Source organism: Coffea arabica, chromosome 6c (assembly GCF_036785885.1).
Source record: "Coffea arabica cultivar ET-39 chromosome 6c, Coffea Arabica ET-39 HiFi, whole genome shotgun sequence".
Taxonomy (NCBI): domain Eukaryota; kingdom Viridiplantae; phylum Streptophyta; class Magnoliopsida; order Gentianales; family Rubiaceae; genus Coffea; species Coffea arabica.
Genome location: NC_092320.1, coordinates 19,970,745 through 19,998,692, shown reverse-complemented (window position 1 = coordinate 19,998,692; position 27,948 = coordinate 19,970,745). Strand labels below are relative to the sequence as shown.

At 35.5% G+C, this 27,948-nt stretch overlaps 4 protein-coding genes across 4 annotated transcripts; all 4 read right to left on the bottom strand.

The window, feature by feature from the left end:
- Window positions 1-106: 106 nt before the first annotated feature.
- Window positions 107-5,553, bottom strand: LOC113692025 (protein STRICTOSIDINE SYNTHASE-LIKE 10). Its single transcript, XM_027210361.2, has 3 exons — window positions 5,100-5,553; window positions 1,912-2,178; window positions 107-713 (listed from the first exon to the last, which is right to left on the bottom strand). Exons 1-3 carry the CDS (start codon window positions 5,441-5,443, stop codon window positions 140-142), a joined length of 1,185 nt encoding a protein of 394 aa, XP_027066162.1. The 5' UTR covers window positions 5,444-5,553; the 3' UTR covers window positions 107-139.
- Window positions 5,554-10,593: 5,040 nt separating this feature from the next.
- Window positions 10,594-12,125, bottom strand: LOC140008010 (uncharacterized). The gene is made up of 4 exons (XM_072051655.1): window positions 11,951-12,125; window positions 11,424-11,813; window positions 10,913-11,149; window positions 10,594-10,810 (listed from the first exon to the last, which is right to left on the bottom strand). Exons 2-4 carry the CDS (start codon window positions 11,625-11,627, stop codon window positions 10,790-10,792), a joined length of 462 nt encoding a protein of 153 aa, XP_071907756.1. The 5' UTR covers window positions 11,628-11,813; window positions 11,951-12,125; the 3' UTR covers window positions 10,594-10,789.
- Window positions 11,667-13,493, bottom strand: LOC113693107 (uncharacterized). The gene is made up of 4 exons (XM_027211685.2): window positions 12,740-13,493; window positions 12,159-12,649; window positions 11,951-12,052; window positions 11,667-11,813 (listed from the first exon to the last, which is right to left on the bottom strand). The coding sequence occupies exons 1-4, from the start codon at window positions 13,491-13,493 to the stop codon at window positions 11,667-11,669; spliced, it is 1,494 nt and encodes a 497-aa protein (XP_027067486.2).
- A 7,953-nt stretch (window positions 13,494-21,446) lies between these two features.
- On the bottom strand, window positions 21,447-26,452 carry LOC113694042 (protein STRICTOSIDINE SYNTHASE-LIKE 10-like). Its single transcript, XM_027212894.2, has 3 exons — window positions 26,071-26,452; window positions 23,941-24,204; window positions 21,447-22,365 (listed from the first exon to the last, which is right to left on the bottom strand). The coding sequence occupies exons 1-3, from the start codon at window positions 26,358-26,360 to the stop codon at window positions 21,795-21,797; spliced, it is 1,125 nt and encodes a 374-aa protein (XP_027068695.1). The 5' UTR covers window positions 26,361-26,452; the 3' UTR covers window positions 21,447-21,794.
- Window positions 26,453-27,948: the final 1,496 nt, after the last annotated feature.

The window sequence follows — 27,948 nt, the reverse complement described above, 5'->3', positions numbered from 1 at the left end:
GAAACCAACAATGCAGATGTATGTATCTGCATACATATCTTACTTAGTTACTAAATGTTTTGACATTTTGATGCTCTTACGATTCTCTCCAATACTTTCGTAGAAGTGACAAAGTCAATTTCAATTTCAGAAGTTCATATTACTGTGAGACTCTTAATTTGACAGCATAAGGTAATTTTACAGATCCTATCCACAAATATCCATTTTCTTCAGCTATTTCACTACTGCATTTCCATGTCTCCCCACTTTTGTCCTCTAATATCTGTATTATATCACCATTTTCACTTAATTTAACTGCCAATCCGTGCCCTCTATAATCAGCTAATAATGAGTGAGCTCTAGTAAAATCAAAAGGGAGTATGGCTAGAAAATTTCGTAACCAAGGATTTGAAAGAATCCAGTTAAAAACACCCTCCCTTCTTGAATTAATTGCCACCCAAAATTCACCTTTTTGGTTCCTTTTGATGTTGTCTGGGAATCCTGGAAGTTCTGCGAAGGGTTCAACCTTTCCAGCCCTTGATGCTTCAAGCCAATATTTCAGTATTCTGCAGTTTGTAGTCTCAGCAACAAGAAGAAAATCACCATTTTTGCTCAATGCCACTCCATTTGGGAACATAAGACCATCTAGAAGAACAGTGACTTTATAAGTTACAGGATCAAATTTCATCAGTCTTCCTGAGCTGTCACCTCTAAGTATTACAGAAATGTATTCCCTGCAAATTTTAGGAATTATAATTTGTGTCATTGTTGCTAACAACACATGTATAATCTAAAAGCTTTAGAGTTGCACTAATGAAAAAGAAATAATGAAATGAAATGAGTAAGTAATTTGACTACAAATATTTCAGCTGATTTCTTTACTATTTAAGAGGATGTTGATAATAAGTTAATAACAACACTTCCAGTCTATTGTTTTGTACCATCTGGATTAAGGGCTTCAAATTGTTGATACTTCAGTTGACACAATGACTCAGTCCAGTCACAACTCCACAACATATATAATTTCCCCTGGGATGTAGACTTGTTCTTATCAGATGGAGAAGGTTATGGATTGGATTGGGTCAAAGCACAGTTTTTTTTTTGGGGGTAATTTGTAACAGTCAGTAGGGACAATATAGAGCCTAATACATGTGAAGATGGGATAATCTAATACTGAAGACTATACAAGATGCAATGAATAGTAGTCCTCAGCTCTAATCTTCGTGCTCCTTTCCCACTTCTTAAATCCCACCACGCCCCTACTAGGAAAAAAAAAAGATGCAATATATATAATTACGAAGGGGCATTTCTTGATGACAGTGGTAGTTGGGACCATTATACCATTATTTGTTGATGAGTTCCTTTGCCTGGATAAGCCTCATCAGTTGTTCAAAGTACATTTTGAGTCAGAATTTACAATCTTTTCAGGTTTTGGACCACATACCTTTAAAAAAAAAAAATCTTAAAATGATATATTCTATAGATATTGGAACAACTTGAAAAGAAATATCAAGAAATTGAATTCGATGGAAATTAATTGAAATTTTCCTTCAATAAGTATCCATTTAAGCACCCCCTCCTAGTTTTCTAAATTATGAACAACTTTCACAGAGAATTAAAGAAAATATGAGAGTGTCATAAAATCTAAATTAGAACCAAACTTTGCAGATATTGTGTGTTTGGATAGGAGTTTATTTGAAATAATTACTGTTGTTTTTTAATGATGTGAGATATGTGAAATAAAAATGTAATCCAGAGTGGTTCATGTTATCATTTGGCCCAAAGTCGCCCATTTCCAGTTTAGGTTGAGAAATGGGCCAAACCACAAACTCTTTCGTGCATATTCAGTTGAAAAATTTTAGCCCATAAGTATATATTCAGCAGCTCACAAGAATGGCCTTGAAGAAAATAAAAAATGATGCACAAATTTACCTCCTTTGGAATTTTGTGCTGCTATCAGTAAAATATACTATGCCACTTGTTTGATCAACAACCACACCATTGGTAAACTTAAAAGGAATTCCTTGGGCTTCCTTTGCTAGACATGTTGCCAATCCACCACTGGAGCCCACCAAAAGTAGGCCCATGTAAGCATCTGCAATGTACAGATCACCGCTTTTCTCATTGAAACTTAGGCCCAATGGTCTCCCACATCTGGATTCCGCCTCCACGTGATCGTGTGAACCATCACAACCAGTTCTGATAGAGACAATAACAAGCAGTCTCAGGAAAAGATCAAATTATCCAAGAATTATGGGCAAAAACAAAAATTCTTTGCCGGGCAAAAATCTGTCTACGGAATTATTGACAAAAGTTTGTCAGGAAATGGCTGTAGCAAGAGTTTTATGTCCCTGGTTCACATCCTGAATCTTACAAGAATTCATTTTACTTTATTTATTTTCGAAGATGAAGATAATGTTGGGCCAGCGCATCTCCCACATGGTCCGCACAAGAAGCCGAATGATGTTAAAGAGGATCCAAAGTCGTCTTGATATTTTTTGGCAAACCAAATACTACGTGTCTAACTTTCTAGGTGTTTTGGGACATCTTGAAGGTTCGCTATTTATGGAAGTTCGAACAGCTTTAAGTAGGGAATCCTCTGGAAGAGACAAACTTTAGCTGCCTTGTGACTAAACCCTTTGTGACGGGTTTAACTATATTTAGAAAGTCCTATGAACAAATCGAATCAATCAAATCACTCGGGAGTCGAATTCAAGTAATTGCGGTAACTCACAATCAAGCTAAATTAGATGTAATATCGCATCACCTAATTCTTTTAAACCTTAAACAAGTGTAATTTCGTCTTAGTCATCGTCACGTGTGATGGAGGAATTCATAAATACAGAAGTTTAAGTGCCTATATTGTTACCAATTAAATAACAATGATTAGACAAAATAGAATGAATATCATGTTAAAACTTGTCTTAACAACGTACAATGGAAAGGTGATATGAAGTGATATGTCATGGTGCCCTATTATTGATGTTTGTGTTCCTACTTCTCAGCTTGTTGCGTTTATTATTGCCCTTTTGTCTTGGTAGGTCAGGGAAGCCTACCCCAATTTAAGAGCCCATTGATCAATTCTTCCTTACGATTTATCGAAATTGTTCTTCTATAATCCACAAGAAAGATTGGATAAAGCATATGTCAATATAGTAGCCTTTCATTTACTGTTGAAAATTGAAAGAAAGAAAACAATAAAACACAATCAAAACTTCCTTGTCAAACAATTCCATCGAACAAGAGAGCAGGGGATATTTTTCGTCACAAACAATTCGATCAAACCAGAGAGTAGGGGGTTTTTTTTGTCAAAGAATTCCAACAAACCAGGAAGTAGGGTTTGGGGCGAGGGCACATGCATGTATGAGCTTGGTTTTGCTAGAATGTAGTAGATAAAGAAATACTTGGTAAATTTAGTCTTGTAGATCTACGTGTTTTAAATATTTGTACCTTTATAGAGTATAAAAATAGCAATGCAAACAATGTAATTACATAAAGTACATGGCCTACAAAACCAGCCTAAGTATTTTCTTTTCTAGTAATCACTAGTATGAGTTACTTCTATTTATAGATAAATTTTTTCAAATAATTGAATCTCTAGTTCCAACAAACGTTTTACATTTAGAAAAAGGGTTTTTTATTTGTAAAAAATAATAAACTTGTGGCTTTGACGAAAACCATGGTATACACAACAAAGGTGACCTATAACCATCAATTTGTGAATCTTAAATTGTTGCAAGAATAGAGTGATTTTGACCCAAATCATGATAGAATAATGAGTGTGTTTTGATAGTAGATTATTTGGAATAATTTTTTTTGAAAAAAAAAACACTGTAATACTTTTTATTATAATGCATATGAGATAAAAATGTGATTGAAAAATATTTTAATGATATAAATAAATAAATTTTGATAATAATTCACTATGATTTGGAATATGATTAGAATGAAGTATGCAATCAAAACGGAAAGCCGCCCCACTTATTTAATCTCATGCACATCATACCCCAAAATTTAGTCAATTTGATAGTCAGCCAGGTAATGGTAGTATGAATAGACTTAGTAATAAACTAAGTAAGAAAGCAATGCACATCCATTTTGACGAGGAGTTTCTTGATCCTCAGTGTCTTAGTACACTTTTGTAAAGTTCAAGTTTGAGTCCTTGCTCATATATTGTAATGGTTTCTCTTATTAGAAATAAAAATTTCTATCATTTCCGGAAAAAAAAAAGTACTAATGATGGGCATATCTTTTTTTTTTTTGGTCCTTTTCCCTTCTAAGTAATATGACATAATAAGGGCCATATAATTATGGTTAGTGAAAATGCCACAACCTAGATTTCATGCTCAGAGCAATCTTTTGATAGAATATCAAATTTACCCTTCTCAAGTTTCACTAGAATTTCGATTCTGAAGGGATAGTTTTGTCATTTTAACAACGGACGCTGTGAAAATAAAATTTGGGTTTATAGTTATAAGCATTCACATGCATGGTCATGTTAATTCAATGTACCCAAATTCTACATACAAACAAACTTAGTTAGGGTTTTCCTCCAAATTTACTTCAGTATGGACTTATTCTTAAAGAAAGTAGGATTAATTCAAAGTGATACAAGCAATGAATACAAGATATACTTCAAGATAAATTAAAAAGAAAAAATTCACTTTTTTTTCCCTGTTTATATTAAGGTACAAAGTCTCAACTTTAACGTAAAAAATTTTAACCGTCACAATCAACTGTACCTCAAATTCTACCATATATATGACAGTACTGTGGTAACTGATGGATTTTGTTGCCCAAAACTGACCAAATTTGCTATGCATTCCAGCTCCTCCCCACCAACCATACACCCCCTGACCCCAATATTCACCCCCCCTCCCCAAAGAAAACTATTTTCTGGCTCCTAATGCCATAAATTACTGATATTATGTTAATTGCATGTGGCAATGCAATAGATTCCAAACTAATTATATCAGATTATATCATAAATTATATCAGATTTTCTGCAGGTTTAACTTTAAAATTTTAAGTTGATGGTATCAAGTAGTATATAAAATTAAACAAACTGACAAACATGCAAAGACAAAGAGTGGAAAGAAAATTCACAATAGTCTAAGTACCTGTCTGGGGTTGTTATAGCAAAATTGACCCACCGGCTCTCGTTTCCCCGCCACTGGATTATGCGGCCGTCGGAAACTCCGGCATAAGGGCCAGTAGCAGCAGCAGCTCCTGTGCCATCTTTTTTAAATGCTAGGCTCTCGGGGCCGGCTGCACCAAAAATCTGAAAAAGTTCCGGGTGCAGCTGCTGATTTTGACGATGCTCATTATCATCTTTTGTAGGCAATTTTTCTGGTGGTTCGACTGAGACAAGTGTAGATATTAGGACTGCTGCAGCTGTGGCTGCAAGAAACAGCTTATAGGTGATGGATTTTCGAAAGAGAAGAAGACTCCGTGAGTTCATCATTCCGAAATGGCTTTTGCGAAGGATACGGAAACTATGTATGTCAGGGGATGTGATGGCCAAACGACTCCTTTGGCTTTATATTCAGTTTTGAGTTATTTAATTAGTTTGGGAACTAAATTGACAATTGACTTTTTATGGTATGTTAAACCGATAGAATTTTTGTCCGATTTTAGAACTATATATTATTGCCACAGTCTTGCTTTCTAACATGGGTCCGTTTGGATGGTGTATTTTTTGAGGGTTTATAATAAATTTTACTGTAACTTAACGTAAAATTTAAAGAAAACTTTTGTACAGTTAAAGGATTTGGAGAAAAACTTTTGGGCGCCAGCGGTGGTGTCGGTAGCGGTGAGTTGAGGTGGGAGAAGAGGAAAAAAAAGAAGGGAAAGATACAAAAAGTTTTGTGTGTTTCTGGATTTTCGGGTATATATTTTAAAAACTTTGAGCTTTTTTTACAGGGTTATTGTAAACAAAGTTACAAAAAAAAAAAAAAAAACTTGTCTATTAAAAACATGACAAAAAATTTGGCTCCCAAATAGAGCCTATATATATATATATACAAGTGTACACTAGCTTCTCAAAAGGAAAAAAAAATAATAATGTGTATTAGGGTGACTGACATGCTAATGCTAGTAAAAGTTGAGTTAAACCTGATAAATATACACAAGATGTTGAAAACTTGGAACTGCGTAAGGTCATTCATGTTCTCATTCTGTAGAGCCACGTTTATATAGTGATGTTTTCAGCATCTATACTGAAAGCTTTCGCTGTTTATCATAGGAAAAGAGAGCCCAGAAAAAAGAAAAAAGAGTCTCAACTGTCGTTACTAGTTTGGTGGAATTTATTTATACGCTCAGTTGTGTAAACATATATGATATATGTTTAATTGCTAGAAATGTTTATAAGTAAAGTTCGACGTTGCGTACAAGGTATATGTGCACGTTATTCACCAGACTTGATAATGAACTACTGAGCATTTTTTTTCCCTGCCCCCAGAGTATGTCCATATTTTATGCTCTAGTAATGGACCAGCCACCCCATTAGCAGGTTAAAATTTTACATGAATAAAAGATTGAATAAAGTTACTGAATTTTATTTTATTTTTGGTAACAATTTCCACTTAACTTTGTGTTTGTCAGTGTAATTTTCATATTACCATAGTTAATTGTTTTGATGGAGTCAAGTATGCTATAAACACAATTACTGAGATCGGTCGAGTAGCCACCGAGTCTGGGGCTCGAATCCCGTGCATAACAGTTAGATGTGGAAAGGGCGTGCGGAAGGTGGGAAGGTTAAAAAAAAAAAAAGAAAAGAAAGTATGCTGCAAACATGAGGAGATTCAGTTTAATTTCAATTACTTCAAATGTCCTCTAAGAATTAAGGGTGTGTTTGGATTGCTTCTTTTTAAAGAAAAATTGCTACATTTTTCGTGGACAAAATTTTCAATCATTTTGTTAGCTAACATATATCAAATCGTTATAATAATTTTTTTACAAAAAAGTTCAAAAAAAATGCAATGCAAACAATAAAACCAGGCATGCAATTTATTGGAGATGCCGGTAAGGAGTACCGGAAGTTGGTGAAACTACCACGTTTTCATGAATGGGAATGATGTGTCCCTTTCCTTGACAATTCTTCACTACTAGCAGTACTAACTACTAAATGCTCAATAGCACTAAGCTTTCAATGAAAATGGGCAAAAATGTTACCTTTGAAATTCCATTCTAGAGCCTGAGAGGCAATTGAAAGTACCTTCCAGCATGAAAATCATTTGAAATAGCAGATGAATCTAAACTTTTCGCTTTTTAGAAATAACTGATGAGCATTTCGGGGAACAAATCCGGGCAATTGCTGTCGATAGATTTGTGGATGGTGATATATCACATGTTCATAATCACAGTGTTGCAATAAAATTGTTTTACATTACTCTCCCAAAGACAATTTTAGGACATTGGAAGGATAATTAATTTTAGTACTTAAAATCATTATACTAGACCATGGCAATATCATTTGTCCATATTTTTAGTACTAGAATATGCTTCCTATTATAAGAACGATTAATCTTGTATACATAATGACAATTATATAGACTACTGAATTTAAATGCACTTTTATATGTATAAAACTTGAATTTTAATATGTATTAAGATTACTTGTCATGCATCCAGATATAATAGTGTATATGTATATAATGTTAGAATATAAAAAATTAATCCTTCAAATAATAGCATAAACTACATATGCATGTATTATTGATCGTATATCTACCTCATGTTACACTAGTAATTCACATTTATTAGCTCACTGTGAACTGACAATACTATTTTACACATGCACTGCTTCAAAGGAAGAAGATTAGCTTCCAAATCCTTAATGAATTTTCACCAGAAACAAATCAACTTGACCCCAAATGGAGAGAGAGAGAGAGAAAGTAACTTTTGAGCATTGTTAACCATCAATCAAGTGCCCTTTGATGTTTATTCAAGCATTTCCATGGAATAGAAGGTAGATGTCAACCGACAAAGAAATTTTATTGCCAAATTAACACCACCCCTGTCGCCCTCGCAAGGATAAGGGTATGGCTGACATGGACCTCGTCACTGGAAAAGATTCCAATCAAATTCTTGTAGGACAAAACTTCTGTGGGCTTTGCACTACACATCAAATTGGTGGTAGACAAGCTAGGATGGGGATAAGAATTTGTGGTTTTTCCAACGGTACCGGTTTTGTTTTCCAACCATTCATGAAGGACATGATTCTGATGGCATATAACAAAAAATTGATCAAACAAGGACCATTCTCTAAAGGGTCAATTTTTCTTTTTTTTTTTCATTGGTAGATAGTGGATGTTAGGCTTCACTACTATTAGCTAGATTTATATGATAGGTTGGATAGCAATTCAATTTTCCATGGCTAGACAAATAGTATAATTTGGTGATGGTTTTAACTTTAATTTCATTTATCTAATTTTGAGGGTAATATGATAGGATAGCTTGTGCCCACCAAACTACTTAACCAGCTTTATAGCCAACTTTACAGCTAACAGTTTCGAAGGAAGATAAAATTTAAACCTTTTTTTTATTATAACTGAGAGAATTTGAATACAAAAACCCTTACTTACACTCTCCTCTCTTGATACCATCTAACCTATCTCTCCTCCAAATAAAACTTAAACTTATTATTGATGCTTTTGGCTGATAAATGGTTAAATGAACCTCTCTTTTTTTCCCTAAGATGATGTGATAGGATGGCTTGTGCCCGCTGACTAATTAATTAACTTGTACGGCTTAACATTTTTCCCCCCGTAGTGGCTTGCACAGTCTGTCTTGGTCGCTAGCTGGTGTAATATGAACCCTTTTTAATTTTCAAGAAACCGAAGTATTTACGATGATAATACAGACTCGAAGAGGATACGTAAAAAATTCAAAGTACAGTTCTCACAATTTTAGCCTTTGTACTAGTTAGGGGGCCGGCAACTACCAAAATGCAGGTCTTGAATTCTATCTCCCCCGGTTCTCTTCTACCTTTGGTTCTCCTTAGGGAGACTCATTCATGCATATTTCATGATGTATACTTTCAAATGTATACGTTCGTCTTACCCCACGATTCGTTACGAAGATATTGATTTGTGAATGAAATTTTATTCTTAAAGAAAAGTACTACTTCGGAGGGGGGAATACTAAGTTAATAATTAAGTATGACCCCAGAAGTTTTTATTAAGAAATTTAGACAGTGATTGATAGTCAAGGCAAGATTACATGGCAGTAGTAGAAAGGCTATTGCCGTTTGGTGGCAAAACATTATTGTCAAGCATCACGTTAATTAATCTGAAGAACTACATAATTTCTTGTGTATTAAATTTTGATATTCACATAAAAAAAAAAAGAGAAAAAATCAGCTTCTTACTTGGTGCTGATTTTCTGACGGGAAACTGATTGAGATTTGCCCTCCAAATAGTCTGTGTAAATGCTTCTCCAGGTGACCTTTAGTGTTACTTGTGACATCAAATCTGAAACGTTACATCAGATTCTCTTTAAAACTTGAAATTTAATAAAGAATCCAGAATGGAATTTGTTAAAAGTGTTCAGTTTAAGATATGCCAATGAGGAAATGGAATGGGTAAACATACTGAATTACTCATTTAGTCCAACAGGGAAACAAGATTATATGAAGTAGTTGAACAAATTTTAAAGCTTGTGTCCTCAGATGCCCCATAGCCACCAAAGACTGAGCCCAAATGCCTCAATATCCTCCATAGATTTCTTTTCTTGCACTTTTGCAAGGCTAGTCATCGTGCTGATTGTCGGATACACAAAATGTGGAGAAAGCACACTTGACAAGAATGACAAATTGATAAGCTACAATATCATATGCAAACAAGAAGTGTACCAGCTGCCAAATATGTGCATCCTTCATAGCCAATCTCATGCTCTCTCATGCTAATTCACTGAAAGATTTGTTGGGATATCAAGTGTGAATCAATATTCCACATCGGAAAGAGACACTACAAGAAAAATTATATTTGGAGGCGCAACAAAATGATGCAATAGGAAACTTTTAGAGGCACTTAGACTATTGAGGCGCACACATCAAATGTCTACTAAACTACCCGTTTGGAAAAGGTTGGAGGCGTTTTTTAACGTCATGTTTAATGAATTTGATGCATTCACAATTGCCATGATAGAAATTGCAAATAGGCACACACCAATGCCTCTAAAGATGCCCTATAAAGGCACTTTACTTGGTATCATTTTTGCCCTTTTTAGGACACTTTTACGTGTTGCCAAAAAGTAATTGTCTAGGCACAATGAAGTGCATTATATACATTAATGGAGGCAGTTTATAGTGTAGTGTTTACCTGTCTTTCAAGGCATTTTCTACCATTGTAAAAAGGAATCTCCAAACACTCAAAAAGTGTCACGATACGTGGTTTTACTAGGTGCATTAGTTTCAATGTAGGCATTGGCAAGTGCCTCAATAGATGTCTTTTTTTTGTGCAATTTTCATCTAAATTTTCTACTCTAATCTCCTAATACAATACGCCAAACACATAATATGCAATTGTAAGACAACCACTATGCCAAAGAATATAAATCTGCTTGAAAGTAAAAAATTGGTGACATCCTAAATAAAGCAAAAAGTTCCACAAATCTGAAGTTAATTCAAAAACTAGCATTAATACTTCTTTAAACAAAAGGCTGTCATCCAACTCTTGCAATAGAATCCAGCAACATTCTCAAGAACACAAAATATTCCACAAATTTGAAGTTAACTCAAAAACTAGTATTGCTTCTCTAAACAAAAGGCTGCTGTCCAACTCTTGCTTCTCCAAACAAAAGGCTACTGTCAATCCTCATGAATCTTCACCTATAAAATTAGTAGATTAAGTAAGAACACCACTTCATTATCCATCCAACTTACAAATATTTGTAAAGAAAAAAACTTGAACAATCTTGTGTCAAATTATACCAATTTCAGTGGCCAAGCAATCGGTGCACCAAGTGCATCTTCAATTGTTTGCAATAGCCCATAAGGCCTAATCAATTGTTCATTGCGTTCCATCACGATTTGTACTAGTATTTCACACCAACATGGTCCTAATGGTTGTCCACCAACAACTTTAGAAGGATCAATTCCTTGGAGACGACCAATAGCTAGACATTTTGTTGGATCAAACAAGCTGAAAATATCCACCCAATCACCTTCCTACAAGATAATTTGAAGTCATAGAATTGAATTAGGTAGATTTATTTTTTTTAAAAATTTGGTAGAGTTTCCCCTGCATTTTGAGCATTTCTCCAATTTTCAGCAATAAAACTTAATAACCATGACTTTACTAAGTTGAAATTACCATGTTTTACTATTCAATATAACCAAACAAAATAGCAGTTTAATGAATCAACAAGTTTCAAACAACAAAAGTGAGTATCCTCATATGGTATAATCACAATAAATTCTTGAAAAATAATCATGAATATACCTGAAGAGAACGAGCACCCATAGGAGATTTTGAAACATGATTAGAGGACGTTGAATTTATCGAGCCACCAGTTTTTGAGCCACTATTTTGCTGCTGACACACCATTGCTTTGAGCTCTGCAAGTTCTTTGGCTTGGTCTTTCAGCTGCTGATCTTGCTCAGCAAATTTATCTTCCATCTTAGAAATTGCTGCCTTTTGCTCCATAACGATACGCTGACAAGTGCTGCGACTAGGTACGTTACCCTATTTGTCTGATGGTGTCACACCTAGACCATACATGCGCACACACCCATTGTTATCTTCCCCAAATACTTGGGCAAATGCATCATTACGACCAACATCATCATTAGAACCAGGGGGAAGTTGGCTAACTTTTTCCTTCAAAGCTTGCTGTATTTAAAATCCAGAAAAAATTCAATATTACTAAAGTCGATTATCTTACATTAATGAAGATAAAATCAGTCCTAAGTTAGTAGACAATTTAAGTCATTTAGAGTACTAATTTCATCAACCAATTAATAACTTACTAATGTAGCTGCAACGTCATCATTTCCCGGGTTTCCGTTTGAGTCAGTATAACAGTGTTCGAACATATCAACTCGTGATGGGAGATGACCTAATTTTTTCATCTATAGAAAATGAAGTCTTCATAAGACCACTAGGTGATACAAGAAAAAACTAAATGAAACTAAAAGGTTTAAAAGATTTACCAATTTCTTTCGAATTTGAGCATACGATTTCTTCCTTTAGTGCAAGTTTTCCTTTAGTGCTCCATCCGGAGAGGATTGCATAACCTGGAAAGTCACTGATGGTCCATAAAAGTGCTGCACGAAGTTGAAAGTTTTCTTTTCTTGATGCATCATATGTATTCACTCCAACATCCCACAATTCCTTTAATTCTGCTATGAGAGGTTTTAAATATATATCAATATTATTTCCTGGTGCAAATGGACCGGGTATCAACAATGACAACATAAAGTTCGGTTGTTTCATACACATCCATGGCGGCAAATTATATGGCATCAATATTACCGGCCAAGTGCTATGAGTTGAACTCATATTTTTGAATGGGTTAAATCCATCTGATGCTAGGCCCAACCTCACATTACGAGAATCTTGAGAAAATTCTAGATGATGAAAGTCAAATGTTTGCCAAGATAGAGAATCAGCAGGGTGCCTCATGTTACCATCCTTAGTACGACCTTCTGCATGCCATCTCATATGGCCTGCAATTTTGGAGGACATAAATAGGCGTTGTAACCTATGTTTTAGGGGAAAATGCCATAAAACCTTATGCGGTATTTTTCTTCCCTCACCAGTCGGATCATTTTCAGATTTAACCCATCTAGATTCTTTACATGTTTCACAATGCTTTCTTCTTGCATCTACCCCCCAATACAAAGTGCAGTCATTCGGACATGCATCATATTTATCATACCCAAGTCCTAATTCCTTCATTAACTTTTCAGCTTCATAATAAGACTTAGGCAAACCATCCATTGCATCTGGAAAGGCTTCTTTCAACAAATCAAGTAACATATCAAAAATTTTGTTGCTGAATTTACCAAGGCATTTGAGGTGAAGCAACCGAATCATAAAGGAAAGTTTTGAGAATCTTTTACATCCAGAGTAAAGCTCTTTGTTAGAATTATCAATTAGATTGTAAAACTTTTCAGCTTCTACATTGGGCAATTGGCTTTTGTATTCAGTTCCATCTATCCTTGTATAATCTTGTTCAGGAATTCCCATTGCATCATGAACCAAACCATGCATGTCATCAAGTTCATCCCGTACCCCATGTGAGATATCATAGGAAGTAGGTTTTGGTGCACTAGAGTAAACAAATTCTCCATGAGCTGCCCAATGGGTGTATCCTTTAACAAAACCATAAACTTTCAAATGAAGTTCTGCATTCTCCCTGGTAATACATACACCACACTTACATTCTTTACATGGACATAATATCATCCCATTTATACTTGAATTCTGGAATGCATAATCTAAGAATTTTTGCAAACCATTCCAATATTCTTTGCTTCGTCTATTCTTTTGCATCCAAGTTTTATCCATATTCGGTAACCATGACAAATTTAACCTTAAAATATACACATACATACATATACATATACATATATAAGCAAAAGAAAGCAATTAAGAATAATATTAACAAAGAGCATCACTCATACAACAAAAAAATTATTATGATACCAAGAAGCTATTTGGAAGTCAACGAGAAGGTCACTGTTTGAGATAAAAGCACAAGACATGAGAATATAAGTTGGCTTGTACCTCTAGCGAAATCAATGTGCAACGTCTTCAAAATGATTTCTTTTCACAGATAGCTATCTTTAATTCAAACCTGTGGTGAAACATTAATGAACTTTAGTAAAATTTTAATATTTTGAATAGGTGCTGTACGTACTTCTCTAATTATTCAAGAAGAAAAATAACATCAGCTTGCAAATTTCTTGAAGAATATTTTAAAAAAATGAGAAAGAACCAAAAGTGCTGAATGACTTTTCCTAATTATTCTGAAACAAACAGAACAGGGCATGAAAATATAAATGCACCAACATATATAAATGCATCAGCTTACTATGCAAATAGAACAAGGCATGCACATTATTATGAAGCAAACAGAACAAGGCATCAGCTTACTTTCTCTATGTACATATATAAATGCACCAACATATGCATGAAAATGATCCAAGGCATGCACATTTTCCCCATGTGAACAGAAAACCACAAATGCAAATTATTCTCATTGAATAACATTTTCATAAAAAACATTGGGATAGCAGGAATTTTATCTAAACTAAAGAAATAAAAAGATTTTATGTTCATGTTTGAGGGACCAACTTTGCTTTACAAGTTAAAATTTAGAAACCTCTGTATTGGTGCCAATTATTTTTCTGGTAAACTTAATTGCCATATTACCATAATATGAATCAAGTTTGGAAACTCAACTACAACTCAAACAATTGCTAACAGTTAACTTTTTTCCCAATTCACTAGTTCTGACTTTGCCAAATTTTACATGTTTTTCCGAAACCAAATGACATGAACAGTACACCATCTTTGACATTCTTAGTAGTTACTAGTCAATAGAAGTAAAGCACCTGGGATTCTATATCCTATATTTTGTGCCAGCCCAGTTGCACTAACGTAGGAATAGAAACCAATTCCCAAGTTCCAATTCGATTGAGAGAAGCATTAACTACATAATCATAATGTCCTGATTCAATTCTCAGACATCCATTTTTCCCCTTTCCCTTCCACTTTTGTACTTGAATTTAAAAAAAAACTCTACCACTATTTTTATACACTTTATTATACTTTGTATCAGCGTATTATTACCTGACTACCAAAGTACTTTGTAGAATCAGTAGGCTAAAGTAAATGCAAAAGGTGCTTAGAAATTCAACAGGATTGCAAAAGGAAGCCTCAATTGATCGATCGGGCTTAGTCGCCAAATACCAGATCACACGGCAGGGTTTGATGGGTTTGTCTTGCTTAATATTAACAATCGGCCGCGGTGGGAGAATGGGACTGCCTCCTGAGTCCTGAATTGGTACTGTCGATGGCCCCAAGGCCGAAACAAGGAGGCGGACACATTCTATGTGGCATTACATTAGATACCAGCAAAAAAAAACCAGCAATCAATCAACCAACCAACTGCTTTTAATATTGCCCCATGTTTTTCTCCATCACATTATTAATACTCAACATAGAAATCAGATTTTAAAAAAAGAAAAAAAAATCAAACTAGCAACAGGGGAGAAAATAATTCAGTGGGCAGGCAAAGCATATGATTTTCAAAAACCCATAATACACTTACCTTTTAACCACTAAACCATCCTTCTCTTCTTCTGGTCAAATTGGAGTGCATCTAAAAACTCAAGATAGAAAGAGAGAGGGTAGGGATTAAAGAATGAAAAAAAGAGGCAGAAATGGAAGATTGATTTTGACGATGATGGATTTTGTGAATAGGGTCCAAGGGTTTAGATTTGGAGAAGAAACTGAGGGAACTTTTTGGTGTGAATTGTAAGAGGCGGAGACCTTTCAAAGAGAAATGTATTGGGCAAACTTTAGTGAAGCGGCAAAATTTTCCTTGCAGCGTTTTTTTTTTCTTTTCCCCGCGCTTTTTCTCCATTTCATTTATACCAGTGACAAAACTACGTCGTTTCTATCTCAATTTCCTATTACTTCTGCTGAAATTCACAAGTAATGCCCTAATAGCTATTCTAATTTGACATATCAAATTTTTCAATTTAGAAAAGGGATAATTTCAGAAACCTCCCCTGACTTGTCAATTGGGTTGCCAAACTCGTTTTTTGACTTGTCCATTGAACTACATTTACCATACCGCCCATGAATAGATGGGTATGGGAATCATAAAATTTTACTTATGGATATAAACAATTGGGTAACGCAACCGACCCAATTAACCCATCTACCACCACTCAGGTCATTTCACAAATACATTCATCAGACAAAGCTTTCCTCTTATCACAAAAATTCAAAGCAATGTGGTACATGTTCACAAGCAAGCAGGTTAAAATCCGGCCTGCATAATAACGCTGAAACCCGCAAGCGGGATTCTGTGTTTTTTCTATTTCAAGGTTAGCTCGCATGCGGGTTAATGTTATATTTGAGCGCGAGAAGAAAAAATTGGTAATTAGGCTCTTTGGGCATTATAAGTAAATATTTAAATTAATGGCAGTTTTATTACATCAATATTATTGTATTATCATTATTATGATTATTGTATTATTTCTTATGCAAATATAACATTTAATTATTTAAATTTGATTTTATTTTTACAATTTATAAAATTTTTATCACTTATATAATATTTTTAAAACCCTAATACATCTAAATTTGATTTTATTTTTCAAATTTATAAGATTTTTATTTAAAAAAATGGGATACGGATAAGATATCCGGTTGGTTCGATTTGCATATGTGCATATGAGAATATCCGAATACTCTTTAAACCCGCATGCGGGTTTAAGGAGATTATGGCAACTCTCTGACACACTAGTTACCCATCCAACTTGTGTGTAACTAAAATATATTTAAATAATATATTTCATATTTTTGTTATTTAGAGTTTAACAAAACATTAATATTGGGTAGATTTGAGGGATATGCATAATTTTGCATATTTGTAGGAATATTAGAAAATGAAAAATTTGGGTAAATTCCCAAATTTTGGAGGTAAGGTGCAATCCAAGAACTAAAACAATCATTTATAAAACCTTAACAGTAATAAGGTGCAAACCAAAGCTGCAATCCAAGAGTAATATCATTACAAATTTCATAACCATACATTAAATAAATAGAAATGCAATCCAATACTATCCAAAACACAAAATGTCTTGGGTATAATAGTAATTTTGCATTATATGATGTCAGCAATTGGGTCCCAAGTTCTGCCAGGGGAGGTCAGTGTAATTGTGGAAACCTCAGGGGAGGTCAGTGAAATTGTCAGAAACCTCAGGGGAGGTTTCTGAAATTATCCCTTTAGAAAAATATAAAACAAAGTGCAATGGTATTTGGTTCATGTTATTTTATTATGACACTCACTTTTTTATGTCTTCATAAAACATGTAAAATGACACTTACAAAAAAGTGTCCTTATAGGTATGTCATAATAGGACATTTTTCTTGTAGTGAGATGAGTAGAATGAGGAACATATAAGTGGGAATGATCCATAGACCCAATGCCTTAAGGTTTTGGATTTGGATGTAGTGTCAAGCCCATGGTTGTGGTTCCCATTCTAACTCATGGTTAAATTCTCCCCAAGTTTGGCTCTCCCAGAGCCCAACAAGATTGGATATCTATACATGGTGTTCAATGCACAAAATTCAAAGACTGAGGAAGAATATCTATGAGGCGAACTTTATCCACATGCAAACTTTGTTGGGGCAAATGTTTTAGTTTATAAATCAGATATCTGAAAATTTTCATCAATTTCCTTACAGGGGAAGAACCCTAATTTTTTAGGACTTTTGGAGCTTGTGGTCACTCCCCCTAACTCTGGCCATGATGAAATTTTTGTTTCAACCTCAGATTCAACACATGGCTATCTTTTCCTGTATAGTTTCCATGTATCAAGGATTATGGACCACTGGACACCGTATGGTCTTCTTAGCTTCCCAGTTCCAACTGCAACAATGCAGATCGAGTCTACGTACGGGACTAACATCTGTCGGGCAATAACTGAGGAGTTATGCTTGAAATCAACTGAGGAGATGTACTTGAAGAATGTGGACCACGATTGGTAATTTTGTATGGTTGTATAGTTGTATTTCTTACATGATTTGATAAACCATCATATAACTTTCTTTTACATGTAAATTTTATCTATGTATACCAACTTAATGCATAAATATAATTTGATCCATAAGTATATATCAAATTTTTTAAAAAGTATAATAATCGTATCCAACCAAAGCCATGGATTGATAAATCATAGTGCTGCATTTTTTGTTTTTTGAAAATAAAAGATGCATAAAATAAATAAACAGTTTAAATAGTGCTACATTTGTTGATCAAAGGACCTAGCTAGCACAGAAAAGCCATCAGATCGTACACGACACTACTTCAATGAAACTTAATTCTTGATGTTCCACATGAGAACTAATGGGAATTCACTACCCTAGACAATAACGACTTCATGGCCGCTTTAGGCCACACAAAATAAGAACAAAATCTATGTATTGTCAAAGAGACAATGACATGAACATCAAGGAGGGCCAAGTTCCTAGAAAAAACACAAAACAAGGAATAAAGTCATTTGATTAATGTTTGATGAAAAGCTGCAAGCAATATATATTGTATATGCATGTGAAGAAGAAGAAAAACTTGCCATCTTGGGACAGAGAGGGAGCAAAGCAAACTATAAAAGCAATTACAATTTACAGCAGGGTTCTGCAGTCCAAGTGGTAAGTTCAATCATGCAAGATAGGTATCCATAACTGATCCAACCCACAGCTTCACTTATGAGTTCCATCTAATATAGTTTGGAAATCCAGGTTGCTCATGGAAGATATCATGTTTTCCAGCATTAGGGCTTCCAAGCTAGTATCTCATCATTCAACATGTGGTGGTTTTGGCCAGTACATCATTGACAAAAGCAAGTCCCCTAGTCGTACTGTTACTTCTTTACTGGATTTTTATTTTCCTCTTTCATGCTTTCATAAATTTCCTTAATACACATTAAAATGGAGGCATCAGAAGAAATTTTTAAGTAGTAATTATCGAATACAAAGTTACATTTCATGGAATATGAGAACTCAGCAAACCAATATCTGTGCAGCCCCTCATTTGTGAAATATCTTTACAGATTATGATTTCTCGTACACCCTTACTATGCATTTTTTCCTCCTACGCATGCTTATCATTTGAGCTAAATAAGATTTGAAGGGTGTGCAAGAAGATTTTGATTGCAAGTAACCCTAAATATTTTACAATTTCTTAGAGTAATAAATCATAATTGTAATCGAAAAAAAGCTTTTTGAGCTCAAAAGGTATAATAGGCTATGTATTTCTCACCTTACAATGTAACTTTTATTTTTGAAAAAAGTGTAATAAGTACTTGAAAACAAATTATTCTAGAAGTTCTATTAGTGAATATTCGAGATAAATTGCATGTTCTTTTAAAATTACAATTCAAGACAGTCACTGTAAATTATTATGTTTAGGGAGGGGTTAGTTGGACGGTAAGATAAGAAGGATTGTAAATAGGAGATCTTGAATACAAAATCTCCCAGTTACAAAAAAAAAAGTGTAAATTATTATGGTCCTGTACCTAAGCTTTTTTGGCATTCAATTTGTTAAAAAATAAAAGTTTCTTGAGCATTTATGTCATTTTGGTTAATTAAAATGAAGAGAGGAGTACTGAAAGGAGTTTTATATTAGTTAACATAAAGCGATTAATCAAAGCATTTTTAGTTCATTTTCAAACTTGAAAGAGAAAAGCATAATGGACTAGGTGAAGTACAATAAGCCCTTCTCTGAATTCAGTCCATGATGTTAACTTCCAACAAATGGCCCATGTTTTCTCGATAGCCTCTTTAGTCCCACCCCACGGATCAAAGCCAATGTACTTCCATCAGACAGATTATGGTTATTGTTGCATCGTTAATTTTCTGTTTAAGAAATTGATTATGATAGTAACTCTCTTTAGCTCATACATGGGTTAAAGAAAAGGGTGCATTTTAGATATCACTGATGAAATCTTACTTTGGAAAGATATTGTTTGAGCAACAGACAGGCAAGAACCGAAACTTGAGCTGCATGTATAGTAGACCCAAAATGTAGACAAATCTAAGTTGATAGCATCCTAATTGATGTCATATACTTGGCTAGTGTGCAGGCATGATTCGGTTAAGCCGAACTGCTTGCCTGCAACTACAGCAACAGAAGAAGATAGTGAAGGAGCTGAGGCTTGTCCCCTATTGTAGCTCTGATAAACGAATGTAAGAGAGTTGAACAAAAATTCGGGAGTTGCTGGTAGGAGTAATCCGTCACCTGAATGGATAAGAGTGTAGTAGTATATATAATCTTTGGAACAAGTATTGTTTGTGGGGAATCAGGTTGTCACGATGATCTTATAAGAATCCGTAAGTCCACGTTGTTACATATAAGTTGCTATTCTTATCATATTAAACGGTTCACGTATCAAGCGGCGTGAATCACATCAATCATATCAATATAATAGATTTCAAATCTATCATTTTGAAACGCAACTTTTCGGTCCAAGATGCCGAGGCTCGAAATTTGGGGAGGGTCTTAGCCGAGCCCTAGGTCCTAGCCCCCAGAGCTAGCAAATTGGTTCAAATGAATTTTCGAAAGAAAAATTATGGTCCAAGACTAGATATTGAGCAACAAATAATGTCATGTAACGGAAAACCAGCATATTGTTCAGTAAAAGTGAATCATTTAATCTGCACAGCATATATTTGAACCGTGTCCCTAGTATTTTAGTGGTTCTTTACCAAGGATATCAAGAAAAATGGAATACTACAGCATTCTCGAACAAGTATCTGTTAAAAAAAAAAAAATATGAGCAACCAAGTTGAACTTCAAGCGCCATGAAGCCAAACGCAGCCATTGCCCAGAATAAAAATCACGATCTCTGATGAATAAAGTTAACATGGAGCTCGCTGCTGATTTTCATTTCAATGTACCACCATTTTTTTCCTGAATGCATCCTGTGGAGTTTAGACCACCAAAAACTACCTTCTCTACTAGGCTTTTTAGTCTTATTGCCTTGCCCTTTTCTTTTGCAAAATATAACGTTAAGTTACATGATTCAAGGTAAAATATATGTGACCATGAACCGGCTACTCATATAAGAACTTAGAACAAAACCCTAAAATCATTAAAAATAAGGTGTGAGAAGAGGCGAGGTTCAGAGGAACCAAGTCTAGAGTCAATAGCAGCTATAGTTAAAGAATGCAGGGTCTTCGCAGTGCAGGCACCATTCATATGCCAAAGGACCTAGCAGGCATATACATCAGAAGATGTCAAAAGAATTAAATTTTTGAGTAAAGGTATATACTGTTGTTCTGCTAGAATAAAAATACAAATGTTAAATAGAAAAATTAACAATAGTTATAATAATAATAAAATAGTTAATATAATAATATAATAATATCACAAATGTGAAGCGCTAAAGCACGGATATCTTGCTTTCTTTAAGATGATTTAAGCCTCTGCAGAACAATCAATTCCGGTGCAGCAGAATCTTCGGCTTGCCACCCCCAGGATACAACAGTCCAACCACACTTCTTGTCACTCTCATTAGTCTGCACAACTAAGAGAGTATGGCTCCACTAACACTGATTTTTCTTTGTGATAGAAAATAACAGAGTAGTAGATATTTTTCTCTTATGAATTGTAGCTTACAAAACATAAGTTGTTTCACCTTTTTCTATCTCAACTATGCATATTTATAGGTGAAGAAAAATTAGGCAAACATAACCTACACTACTAATAAGACACCAAGTAAATGCTGAAATTATTGGCCATTCAAAACACATTCAAATTTGTATTGTAAGTTATAAAAACTTATTATATGAAGCCATAATTTCATATAATAAGTCTTTAGTCAAAACCACTCAAACACCTATACATTGCAGAAAATATCACCAATTTCTTTTCACACCTTTAACTGAGAATTTAACTATTTTATCAAAATACTCCAACATGTACTAAATGAGAACTTAACGAGATTTACTACAATAGGCAGTGCTGGTCTGGCCCCCGGGGCATTCTAAGCCCCCAAAGGAATATGAAAAACAGGAGAATGTCCATCGTATTCTGGGATTTTAGTGCAAGGCAATGAACCCGTTGTTTCCTTAGTCCAAATTGTAGATTCCAATAAAAGGCATCAAAACAGATCCAATCCACAACTTCCCATTTCTCTCCTCAACTTCGCTGATAAACCTCAGGGTCTTCCCATCAAGATCTTCCAAGACATCCAAAACTTCACCCTCCTCACTAAGCTTTATTGCTGTTGCGTGAGCCTGCCCTCCTACTAAAAAATGGTGCAGTTGCTTGAAGCTTAAGGGAAGCTTTAACAAAGTCTTCCCAGACCAAGAATTGGCAATGACCCACTTTATGAGAAGTCCAGTCTTTGCATGCAAAGCCACCCAAAACTCTCCTTTTGAATTCCTTCTAATATTGTCTGGAAATCCTGGTAGCTCAGTAAAAGTATCATGTTTTCCTGCATTAGGCCCTCGAAGCCAGAATCTCACTATCCTACAAGTAGTGGATTCAGCCACAAGCACAAAGGACTGATCTTTGCTTAGAGACACACCATTAGCAAAAGCAAGTCCCCGAAGCAAAATACTTACTTCTTTGGTGGATTTATCATATTTCATCAGTCTTCCTGTCCTGTCTGCACTCAAGACTGACGATATAAATTGCCTAAAACAGCATAAAAAATGAAGCATTACAGGACTAATTAATCAGATGATGTCAAATTGGATGTCATGGAATGTACATATTTAAGCATAATCAACAGCAGTGCCTCAGTCGGATAAGAATATTTAAAAGAAAATAAAGAACGCCAAACAACTAAATCTATCAATTTTCCCCCAGGCTGCCATCTTATCTACATCTTTGCCTAATAGTGGATATGAATTAACTATAGCACCAGCTGTGGTCAGTGCAATTAGGCAAACAATAGCACCAGTTGTGGTCGGGTATTTTGCCAAAAACAAGGTAAATGAGTAAACATTAACATAGGATAGTTAAATTACCAACTATGCAGTTACTAGTACCTGGATTAAGTTTGCCAGATGAAAACAGAGTTGCTCAGTGCGTAAGGACAACCGACTGGAAACCCAGAATAGCTTTAATTGAAGTGTCTCTTACTATGCATCTTATCTCATGATATGTAGTTTTTCACAGAAGCATGAACACTGTTTCTAATCTCTTTTGCATTTTAGGTGCTCCAGAAGTAGAATAAGTTCAGCCAAAGGAGTTGTCTATATTCAGTTTGACCAGATAGCTTGATATAGAATAGCACCAAAGTCAAAACTGATCTAAGAGGACTATCTGTAAAACTAATTACAGTGCTGCTTGATTGGAGCAGACAAAGGAGTTTACCACATTCAATCAATTTGAGTAGATAGCTCAATGATAGAATAGCATCCAAAGGCAAAACTGAAATCCCTCCTTCTAATAGTGTCTGCAAATACTGGCAGTTCATATTCCCCAAAACTAGCCACAAGTAATTATTTCAGAACCAGTTGTTGCAATGCATAAAGAAGCAACTTTTGCGCAATTAAGTCAACACCATTGCCTAAAGCAAGAGGTCACATTCCTCAGCTATCTCCCCAGCACTAAATTATAGAGTACATGATATTCTAAATGAACATCAACATTTAGAAGCATCAGAGATAACAAATATTAGAAGCATCAGAGATAACAAATAGGTCATCAAAGACTATATTTTATCAAGCACCTGCCTGCATTCCAAAAGAAACAGCAATATATTTGTGTAGTTTAATTCCTTATTCAGCATATCCCCAAGCTGCATATGATTATAGAGAAGGTGTTACACAAGTACATTCTTTCCTCTATGCCCGCAAAGTATTATTTGCAAAAATACAGTTAACTCTATTAGGGGCCTAGCTTGTACGTATAACCACTTCACTAACCTTGAGCCTACATCTAAAATCTTGATCATTTTTTCTTCACAAATAATGCAATACAATGTCCCAAACAACTCTTTAGCAATGTAAAACAAAATGAACACTATGAGATGGAACTACTTGCTTTGCTTGTACTAAGTATGCATGTATAAGATTCTAAGTTATCCAGGAATAAAGCAAATGATCAACAGGGATTATGATTGAAAATTGTGTTCAACTTGCACTGTATTAAATCATATATACTTCAGACTGCCCAATAGAAGTAGTTTAGCTAATTGCTTCCAGTTTTAGTCTGGGACTAACTCCAACAATGCAAGAGTTTGTGAAGCATAAGTAAAACTACCTTCGCAGGAATACTGTGCTTGAGTCTGTGAAGTAAATGGTATCTTCATGCTCGTCAATGTCCATGTCATTGGTGAAGCGTAGAACAGCACCTTCAACCTCTGTCACCAGTGGAGTAGCTAAGCCTCCAGTTGGCCCTACCACTTGGAGGCCCAAATAGGCATCAGCAATATATAGATCCCCATTCTTCCGATCAAACCGAAGTCCTAAAGGCCTCCCACATATATGCTCCATATGCGGCGCAAATGGATGAAAACAGTCCTTCCTTTAGAATGAAATGTCAAACATCTTGTTAGATTTTAAAAAAATGCTTATTGGAAAGCTCCATAATACAAGTTAAGGACTGGTGGGAAATTAGAACAATGGGGACAGAGCAGGCCCTTTACACTCTTTCTCCTGGATCACCTCATTGTCAATTCAACGTCACATTTAGGGGTCTTTCATAGAACTGATCTCTTTAAGTGGTGGAGTGCAACTCTAGGATCCTCAGCTCTACATGATGTTGTCACAGCCCAAGGTCTGATAAATCACCACGATTTATTTTTGGGCCTTGACAGACAATGATTTCACAACTCTCCTATAACTTTATTTCAAGACCAGAAGATTTCAAATGTCGAAACAAGCATGCAGATCCTTCATGATCATAAATTTGTTCAAGTTGAAATTGAAGCTTTGCAACATTTGGATGCACTTATGACAAAACTAGAGACAAAAATAATCTTCAACAACAAAATAATATGGAAAAGTTCATGAACAATTAAAATACTTTTGTTATCCTCAAATCAATTGTTCCCTGAAAGTTAAGACATAGCAATAAGATTAATTGTTTCAAACTGAATTGTATAACAGAAACGACAATTGTTCCCTGAAAGTTATGACATAGCAATAAGATTAATTGTTTCAAACTGAATTGTATAACAGAAACGATCAAATGCATTAAAATGATAGTATTTTCTGTCATTTCGAGGGTTTGAATAAGGACATACTGAAGAAACATAAAGACTCATTAACATGTATAATGCAAATCTTGATGTACAGGAAATGGAGGGTGCTGGTTTTTTTGTTTCCTATTCTCTTGGCAATAAACAAGGTTCTAAAGATATCTATATGCAAGCAAAGTACTCCACTGGGGAAAGGGAGTGTAAGTGAAAGATTCTGGGTTTGAGCCCTTCCACTTACAGTAAAAAAAAAAAAAAAAAAAAAGAGCAAAGTACTTGAAAAAAAGTCGTAGTTGCATGTAAAATGTTGATTATATGTTATATTCACACATTAAAAACTAAATCCAACACAATTTTGTTCACTATTAGCTTTTACAAAATGTAAACTCTTCTTCTTTATCAGTTATAATAGTAGAAGTAGGCCACTAGCAAAGAGCTATCTACCAGGGCATGGCCTAAATAGTCCCTTTACATTAGCAACTTGGTACTACAACAAATCCTGCCAGAATTGCTGCACTCACTAGCCAGGGTGAGACACTCCTAGACTCCAACCCCACCAACCCATAATAACCCTAGGAAAAACTCCATTGTATTGACCATGGGATGTAACCCTTGTGAAACTCAACTACAATCCTTGACAGTCTTTTAGTGCTGTCAAACAGGATTCAAAGGCCTCAACAATTACCAGCTCTAATTGCACTAGACAATGCAGAAACTAAAGTTACATTGATCAGTCAGGGTCCCATCACAACTTCTTAATCTTTCCAACTTTCAACCTAAACCACATAATTTTTCAATTGGAGTATCCCAACCATGAATTCTTTGGTGCAACTGCACCTTACAATTGTTGAGAATCTCCTCCCTATCGAACATGCGAGGTCGAAAAAGCTAATTTTGCAAAATAGAATGAATGTGAGTTATCATAATAGCAATTACTCTGCTTAGGAAAGGACCGCAAATATGAGACTATATGTTGTATAAACGATAGTAGTCCTGTGGTTATTTAATGCAGGCATAAACAAAAAATAAGTCCTCCCTTCTAATCAATTAGTAAATGAAACAAATATGCAAGAAATGCCAGGCCAACAAGAATACTAAAAGGAGCTCAAAACCTGTCCAAAAGACCATAACAAATTCTACGACATGCCACAAAAAAAAAAAAAGATGAAGAATAAAGACAAAAGGTTTTCCACCTTTGAGAGGAGGTGACTGCAAAATCAACCCAGCCAAGTTGATGACCTTGCCACTTGAGAATCCGACCATCAGCCACACCAGTGTAGGGACCTTCTCCATTGGGGTCAAAAGCAAGACTTTCTGGCCCAACTGCACCTGTTAGATTAACTGTGTCTGCCTTATGCAGCAAATCACGGGAGCCCTCTATCGCTGGTGGTCTTAACATATTACTGGTTGTGCCGAAGGCCCAGATGACTGAGAGAACTGCAAGTGCTGTAGCAGTCAAGAGGAGCTTTGGATTCATTGCCATGGCCTCCTTAGAAGACAACTTCAAAAAAGTGACTGTGAAGCTCGAAGTAGCAGTTCAGTGGCTAGTTGGGGCTTGGAAACTGAGACAGCACGCGTCCACCTAACTTTTCAGCCAAAAAAAAAAAGGGAAAATGGCCATTTTCGTCCCTAAACTTTTTTCTAGAGTCGATTTAGTCCCTAACTTTTATTTCTGGCCAATTTAATACATAAACTTAATTTTTGGATCCAATTAAGGACTTTTGCAGCGGCGCCACCACCTAAAAGCAATTTATCTCCTAATTTAATATTAAACAAGGGCATTTTTGGAACTTCAGGTATGAATTGTAATCAAACTGAGTAAATTAAAAAAATTATTAGTATTTGGGGTATTTTTAAATTTAAAACTTTTTGAAGGGATTTTTAATATTTTTAATTAACTTCTTAATTCTTCCTCTGCCTCACCCCTCCTTCCTCCTTGCCGCCTCCGCCTCCCCTTCTTTCTTTTCCTTTCTTATCGACTAATTTTCTCAACCACCCCTCTTTCCCGTTAACCCTCCAAAGATGTGATGTCTAAGGAGATCAAGTACTTTCATCTAACATCAAATGGATGCACAGTTCAAGAGAGCGGCGATCACCCTGCATAGCAGTTAGTGTTGGGCCCAACTTGTCCTCTTGACTGGAAGCTGCTACTGCTTTTGTTGGCTACCTTTCCCAGCCGATTGGCATGTGGTTGTGGGGTTGTTCCTTCTTAGTCTTTCATTGCTTGCCTGCTACAGAGGCTTCAGCAGAAGCAAGACAAGAAGAAGGTGCCGAATCACAATTTTTCGAATGCCGAATCAAGACAAGAAGGTGCCGAACCCGAAGCAAGACAAGTCTTTCCGAATGCCGAATGCCGAATCAAGTCTTTTCGAATGCCGAATGTCGAAGCAAGACAAGAACAACGCTGGCTGCTCTTGACGGGTTTGTTCAAAAATGTATTGGGAGTGAGATTCTCCAAGGTCTTGTGGTTGATGGGCTTGTTCAAAAATATACTGGGAGTGAGACTCTCCGAGGTTTTGGGATTGATGGGTTCGTTCAAAATCGTAATGGGCATCTGAATCTGGGGTGGTTTTGAAATAGTTTGCAATTGAACTATAATCATGGCAGATCTGTAGTGGTAGAAATTTATGGACCTCAAACGTTGGAGAACAGAGGGTGATCTAGCAAGCTTGGGTTGTTGAGGATGAAGATCATTTTGGGAGTTTTGCTGGTGTTGATGGTGCTGGTGCTGGGAGTTTTGGGAGTTGAACATCGTGCAACTTTTGTTCTTCAGAAATGGAGGGCTGGAATATTGAGCACTGGAATATTGGGGAACCCACTCGTCTGCATTTACAGATTTCCTCTTCTACTTTCTCAATTACAATGTAAACTCAAAGGTGGATGAAAAGAGAAGGATAAGAGGAGGAGGAGGAGGTGGTGGGTGGCTGGCGACGGAGGTTGACAGTGGAGAGGAGATAATTTGAAGTTTCCAAAAATGCCCTTATTTAATGTTAAATTATGAGATAAATTGCTTTTAGGTGGTGGCGCCGCCGCAGAAGTCCTTAATTGGATCCGAAAATTAAGTTTATGTA